General features: G+C 36.6%; 1 protein-coding gene across 1 annotated transcript; it reads right to left on the bottom strand.

Moving 5' to 3' along the window:
- Positions 1 to 265: 265 nt before the first annotated feature.
- On the bottom strand, positions 266 to 5,729 carry LOC109172913 (protein SIEVE ELEMENT OCCLUSION B-like). Its single transcript, XM_019322163.1, has 7 exons — positions 5,403 to 5,729; positions 5,076 to 5,207; positions 3,955 to 4,403; positions 2,976 to 3,088; positions 2,374 to 2,516; positions 1,271 to 1,759; positions 266 to 1,134 (listed from the first exon to the last, which is right to left on the bottom strand). The coding sequence occupies exons 1-7, from the start codon at positions 5,727 to 5,729 to the stop codon at positions 517 to 519; spliced, it is 2,271 nt and encodes a 756-aa protein (XP_019177708.1). The 3' UTR covers positions 266 to 516.
- Between the last annotated feature and the right edge of the window lie 1,484 nt (positions 5,730 to 7,213).

The following is a 7,213-nucleotide window of genomic DNA, read 5'->3' as shown; positions in this document are numbered from 1 at the left end:
ATCATTTTCTTCTCAGTATCCACACTCACGGAATTTGAATCAACAATGTCGGAATATAATATGTAAGTTCTGTAATCTAACTGGTCATGAGACACGTGAGTGGTGCAACGTTTTCTGCGAGATAATAATGTCTCATTATAAGCTAAGTTTGCCACTGAACCAATGGTGAACACTATATAATTCTTTATAATGCAAACTTAATTGATTCAAGGACATAGTAAACGTAATTAAATCAGCAGCAACTGTATATTAAATTATTAAACAAAAAAAAAAAAAGCCCATCTTAATTCATTCAATAATACTAATAAGTAATAACAACACACAAACATACAGACTCCAATACTAATAACCTAGCTAGAGCTAGCTAGCTATATGAGCCCCTGCAGATATATAGCACATACATATACAACCGTACATTACATGGTACATCCAAGAAATCAAGGCAACAACCTTAAAAGTAGATGCATATATTGTAAAGACAGGCTTAAATATAATGAACAACGTAACATGCATGTATCAATCGGTGCAGCAGCGATACATGAAGAACTTCTCCATCTGGCGGCCGCACTCGGCGCAGACGATCATCTCGGGGATGTCCCCGGCGATGCCGGGGAGGATGAGACGGTTGCAGTGCTGCGGGGTGTGCAAGTTGAGGAAGTACTTGATGAGAGCCTGGATGAAGCCATTGTCCCTGGCGTCCTGCTCCCACTCGGGGAAATTTTCAAGGGTGACGATGAGGATGTTGTTCTTGGCCCGGGCCATCTCGTCCGAGCCTCGGCTGAAGAGTGCCCAGCCTTGGTCGCTCCCGTCGAAGCTGAGCATCGTCACTACCTCCTCCATGATCTTGTCCTCGTTGATCTTCCTCCCCAGCTGCAGCTTGGAGTAGAGCATGCTCCCCATCCGCGCCCAGAAGTACCACACCGAGGTCGGGTCGTTCCAGCAGTAGCTCAGCTCTTCTTTGATGATCATTTGGTTAATGTTCCGCACTCGCTCTCTGGTGTTGCTCTTCCCCACGTACACCATGTGGAGCTCGATCCCTGCTCTTTGGGCCACGCTCTTCGCCAGCGTTGTGAAATTCCTGATCCAATTTATGTCTTCTCCTCCGTAAAGACATATGTGTTTCCCTTGCTCACTCTGTCACACAATACACTATTCATTATTATATATATATAACAAAAATTTAAAGTAACTACTATATATATATATATATATATATATATATATATATATATATATATATATATATATATATATATATATATATACTTACCCATTCAAGAACATTTGGATCAATGCTATCAACAATGAGCTCAACCCTCCAAGACTCGATGCTCCACATAGATTCCTCTTTGGCAAGGGTGAAAGGGTAAGCCATATTCCCCCAGATCCAGGCCATGTGGAGTGCATTTTGGCAGGCAACTTTACCTTGTTGTGGATCCAAAGCCACAAGCATCATCTTCTTGGTGAAGTGCCACTTTTCCTTGACGAACTTGATGACTGCCGGCTCTACCAATGAAGGATGGTGCAGTGTGTACCAAGGCATCATCCCTTGCAGCTCCTTGAACTTGGCTTCCCTCTCTTCGTTCCACTCCACCGCTGCCCTGTCGATGATGGGCAGCCACACGATCTCGTATTGCAGCTCGGGCCTCGTCCTTGATTCCATGTAAATGCTGGAGAGCACCAGCAGCTCCTCCTGGGAGACGTCCAAATCAGACAGCAGAAGCAACACTGTCTTCCTCCTAAGCACTTCAATGCTCGCCTACAATCAACATCATCACCATCATTGTATTAGCTAGAGTAATATATTAGCAAGCAAAGATCGACAACAATTCGGTCTGTGTGCCTCCTTTTAGCCTGCTTCGCCATTGGGCAGCTTAATTATGTCATTTTGACATACTCCGAGAGCTGCCATTATGTTGATAAATTTGGGATGTTCTTGGTTTATTTCACCTGGCGGGCGCAGTGTGACCTGGTGGGTGCTTATGTTGCTGGTTATTTTGTAGTTGTGGTTTGGGTAGGACCCTTTTTCTTGGTAGACTAGGTTTAATTTCCTTTCAAATCTAGCAATTTATGCTTATTTTGTCTAAGTATTAGTAAAATTGTGTCTTTCTTACTCAAACACTTGTTGATTTTAGATAGGTTTCATTTAGGCATGAGGTCAATCTACTTACACCACTTAACTTTGTACATATTGATTTTTTAAAAATAGTTTAAATAATTTCAGTTTTGTCAAACTAATTCTAAACCCACTAGACCCGGTCCTAAAGCCACTGTACATATTGTTTATTTTTATTTTTGAAAAAAACAAAAAACAAAAAAAAAAAAAACAAAATAATGAAAAAGAGTGAGTTTGTGAAAGCAAGCTAAGATTACCCTGGTGTGGACGGTTCCAACTTCAAGAGGGAGTATGTCATCTTTGATGTAGATAAGGGCTTTGAGAATCTTCATGTTGTCGAAATGGGTTATCTCAAAAAGGTGTACAAGCATTTTGTAATACTCGATGTGCATTTTCTCCTCTGCAATTTCATCATCATTGCATTATTATTATTATTCAACATGATCATTATATTATACATATATAAATAGAAAAAGCATGTAGTCAAAAGAAAATTTAGATTCGATTCTATATTATTCCATCATATATGGCTTCACTTTATATATATATATATATATATATATATATATATATATATATATGCACGCGAACTTGTGAACTTTTGAAGGATTGCACCGCAGTTACAATACGATTGCATCGCACCTAAATACAATTGCACTCCAAGGTCTGGGAACCGTAGCAATGTAATTATATAATAGTTGCGGTGTAATTTTTCAAAAGTTAGCAATCTACAGATTAAGATTGGTTGTCACTTGATTATGATTTTTTTTCTTTGAAATACCTGATTATATATATATATATATATATATATATATATATATATATATATATATATTCTTTCTTTAATTTGCTTACTCACCAATATGCAGATAGCAGCGCTCCAATTCTCCCCTGAGGTGTTCACTTATGTTCACCAGCTTGTGGGTCGTACTCGTGATTTCCCATGTCTCCACGGTTGTAGCCAAAAGGATTCTGTGTCGTACACATTATTATTGAATTTATTTATCAGTATCAAATTTTACATAAATTAAACGGAAATCACAATTTTAACTTCCAAATTGTTTAATTTTACATAAATTAAAGGGTCTCTTAATTGTTCGTAATATTGCACTTGTAGCCTCTAATGGTATATAATTATTAAACTCTAAGTTAAAATCAATATTCATCGTCAAAATTAAAATAACATTCACATAGATAGAATGAAACTTTAACATGGATATTGATTCAAAATGACAAAGATAACCTTATAAAAAGAGTGTGCTGACGATAATTATATAATACTAGAACTGAAAATGCAACATAATATAATAATGAACAATTAAGAGACTAAGGCCCTGTTTGGTAAAATAGTTAGCTTATCAGTCAATTTTGGTTTATTTGACCATTATTAATTGTTTGACTGTGTTAAAAAAAATCAATATAAGTGTTTGGTTAATTAGTCTTTTGTAACTCCAAAATGCTAAAATTCAAAAAGTTGCTCAAAACAACTTTTTCAATTAGTTTTTTTAGAACAGAAATTATACCAAACAACCAACAGCTAACAGCCAACTTACCAAACACTTTTATATAATCAACTAATGTTATCAACTAGTTATCTAACAGCCATTTATCGAATCGGGCCTAAATCTATTTAAATCAATTAATAGAGACCAAATCTTCAAAAGTGAAACAAATCAAGGGCTAAAAGTGTTATTTTTCCTAAAATATGATGATGATCTTGTGAATCGATAAATTATAGAACAAACGGAGCAACAAGTAATTATATTTTTGCTCACTGTGCACATAGAGATAGGTCGGCAATATTGTTATGATGTAAGTAAAAATTTGTGCTAGCTTACTCATAGTTCATGCCAAGAAGGCTAGTGAGCTGAGCAGTGCAAGCAACGATGCTCTTGATGGTCCAATAGACGGCGGTGGGGATGTGGGTTTTGGCGACGGAGAGAGGCGGCTGGTCTTCGGCGATGTACTGCGCCGGGAGCTTCTTGAACTCCATGATGCGCCTGGTGACGTCCATGACGGCCATGATGAGATTGTTGATGGCGTCGAAGCGGGATTTGAGGGCGGCGGAGTGTTCCACGATGTCCGGCAACTGTTTGAGGATGGCGACGGACTTGGCCAGGGGATGGGAGGCGAAGAGCTGCGCCACCAGCCAGAATTCGCCGTAGGTGACGGCGAACGCAGCCAGGGATAACACCACCTTTGCGTCCCATTGGTAGTTGGACAGCATGTTCAGGATTGCCATTGTTGTTGAGTTGCTGTCACCTCCACCTGAGCACTTGCATGTCAACTGCAATTCAAAATTACACATATCAGATCAATTATCCACTATCAGAGACTGTGCACTAAATAGTGATCCTAGCCATCACCGAATCACAGCTAGGTAAACCAGCCTTTCTAGATTACTCATAGCTGATCGACGACCACATAAAGGTAAACCAACCTTCCTAAGTTACTACTCATAGCTGACTGTTAAACACAGGAAGTAAACCAACCTTTCAAGTTACACATAGCTCATTGGCAACTACAAGAGGATAAATCAGCTTGCTTTATACATATCCAATCTAAATTTCATATCCAATTATCCACTACCGGAGACTGTACATTGGATAAGGATCCTAGCGGGTAAATAACTACAACAAGATAAACCAATCTTCCTATCTAGTTTACCCATAATTGACCCTTGACCACAAGAGAGTAAACTAACCTTCCTAGGTTACTCATAGTTGATTGTCAACCAACGGAGGGTAAACCAGTCTTTCTAAGTTACCCATTGCTCATTGGCAACCACAAGAGGGTAAATCTTTACCCGATCAGTTTAAACCAAGAAAGTCAATACAATAAGTCATTGTCACGGGGAGTCAAGTAATTTTGTGGTTACCAAGTTAATTTCCCCTTATATCAATTATATCTTGCAAATTAAAGATAAGGAGAGAGAAGATTAATTTTAATTTGTGGTGACCTCGCAGGAGACTTTGTGGGTGATATATGCCAATCCTTCAAGAACCCCATCAACAGCAAGTGAAGCTTTCTCTTGTAATTTCTCAATGTTAGCTACTGGCTGAGCGCCTGGAATAGTAGCCCCCTGAGTGTCCTGAAAAATCACATATATATGGTCACACCTTAACAAAGTTATAATCTTCTTCTTCTTTTTTTTTTTTTTTTGTTGGTTGAGCCTACACTGGCTGAGTAAATCCCTTCTTATGTATAGTTAACAAACCACACAGAAAAGGTAGAGGATGTTAGTAAGAATAAAACTGGTAAACAGAGGGGAAATTAAACTAAATACCTGCAGAACGCCCTCAACGCCAGGGTAGGCGTGTTGGAAGATCTCCTCAATGATATGGAGAATGATGTTGGCGTCGACATCGCGGCCGTCAGGGCTATGGGTGTCCTGGATTTTCTTAACCATGGCGTGGTCATCTGAGAGAGAGAACAGCGGCGGTGGCCGCCTAGCCAAGGGCTGAACCCTAGGCTGCGCTGCCGGAACAAGTGCATGGCTGGCTGCTATCCTTTCCATTTCGGAATTCTTCTTGTCTTTTCTTTGATTATGAAAAGGTGGTTTCCACGGACAAAATGGGATGGATGGTTTGGTGAGTTTGAAGCAGGCATGCATGCAAGATATATATAGTGATGAAGGAGTGGGGGGAAAGGGAAAAAAATGATGAGAGTGAATCAAATACCTTGCTTGTAAGATGGTTTAATGATCTGTTAAAGCCATTGTGGAATTAAGTAAATTGGATAAGGTGGCCTGGATCATCATTATCATCAAGTGTTGTGTATGGTATGGTCCCATAACCTTGCCTTTAAAGGGTTAAAGTGTGGAAAGCAATCATGTCTCAATATCTCTCTCTATCCAGGCAGGGGGCATCTTTGAATTGAATTAAATTGGAATTGGATCTTGGAAAAGAGAATGAACAAAAATCAGATCCATTCAAAGATAAACAAGAAGTACCATGTGATTTTAATTTCTTAGAGGAAAAAACAGTCATGCTTCTCCAATGAATGTTGTTTAATACTCCCTCAGTTTCATTTTATATCTGGTTTAGTTAACGAGACTTGACTAAAACTATTAATAAAATGTGACAGATGGAGTACTAATTACTGGGACAATGTCACAAGAAGAATTAACAATATAATAGTTAAGAATAATACACCCATGAACTATGAAATATGAGATATATTTTTCAATTTGTTAAAATAAAAATAAAGAAAAAGGAAAAAAAATTAAAGCATATTCAATTTCACTGTGGTTAGTGTCTGCTATTTTTGTGGGTATCCCTTTTGCTTCTTTTGGTAACATTCCAATAATATATTGATGTCCTAAAACGTTGGAGATGCTCACGTAAACCATCCCACCTCAGCCACATGCTGAAATCATTTCTGTAGTAAACACTCAAATTCGAGCTTTTACTAAATAATTTAAATTTAATTTAATTTAAATTTCTCGTAAAAAATAAATAATTAAAATTTTAAAATACTTCCTAAAATTAATTAAATAATTAAATTTAAAAATACGTAGATATTAAGAGACAGGTTATAGCCACAAGCCACCTTGTATAAATAAATATGTTTTGATTAATGATTAGTTTGATATATTTTTTTCATTTTAACATATGGTTATAATTAAATTTCTAATTTACTTAAAAAAATTATATATAATTGTTTGTGATATGTAGTATAATCTAAAAATTTGATAATTTAAATAATTGAAAACTTTTAAATTAAATTAAAGCATATTAGTGTAGAAAATTCACTTTCATTTTTTTATATTATTGAATTTCAAGTACAATTTTGCAATAAATGAATATTGTATAAATACTAATATATGGTCTTAACTAGTATATGACATTTATATATTATAATAATATTTATCAAATATGAAAATTGAAATTTTTTTAATCTTTTGTTCATTTGATATTTTTATATATTTTTTAGATAATTTTAATTTTTGAGTTACTCTTATATATATCACTACTGGAAATTATGAAATTTTCGACCACCTGAAAGTGATCTAAATCAAGTCGAAAGCTTTGTTCCGACCACTTTTGGTATCCGAAAAAACCTTTGTGGCTATTTCCGACCACTTTTTGGTTTCAA

This window comes from Ipomoea nil, unplaced genomic scaffold, assembly GCF_001879475.1.
Source record: "Ipomoea nil cultivar Tokyo-kokei standard unplaced genomic scaffold, Asagao_1.1 scaffold0455, whole genome shotgun sequence".
NCBI classification, from domain to species: Eukaryota; Viridiplantae; Streptophyta; class Magnoliopsida; order Solanales; family Convolvulaceae; genus Ipomoea; species Ipomoea nil.
The sequence above is the reverse complement of the archived record's forward strand: the minus strand, read 5'-3'. Positions and strand labels throughout refer to the sequence as shown.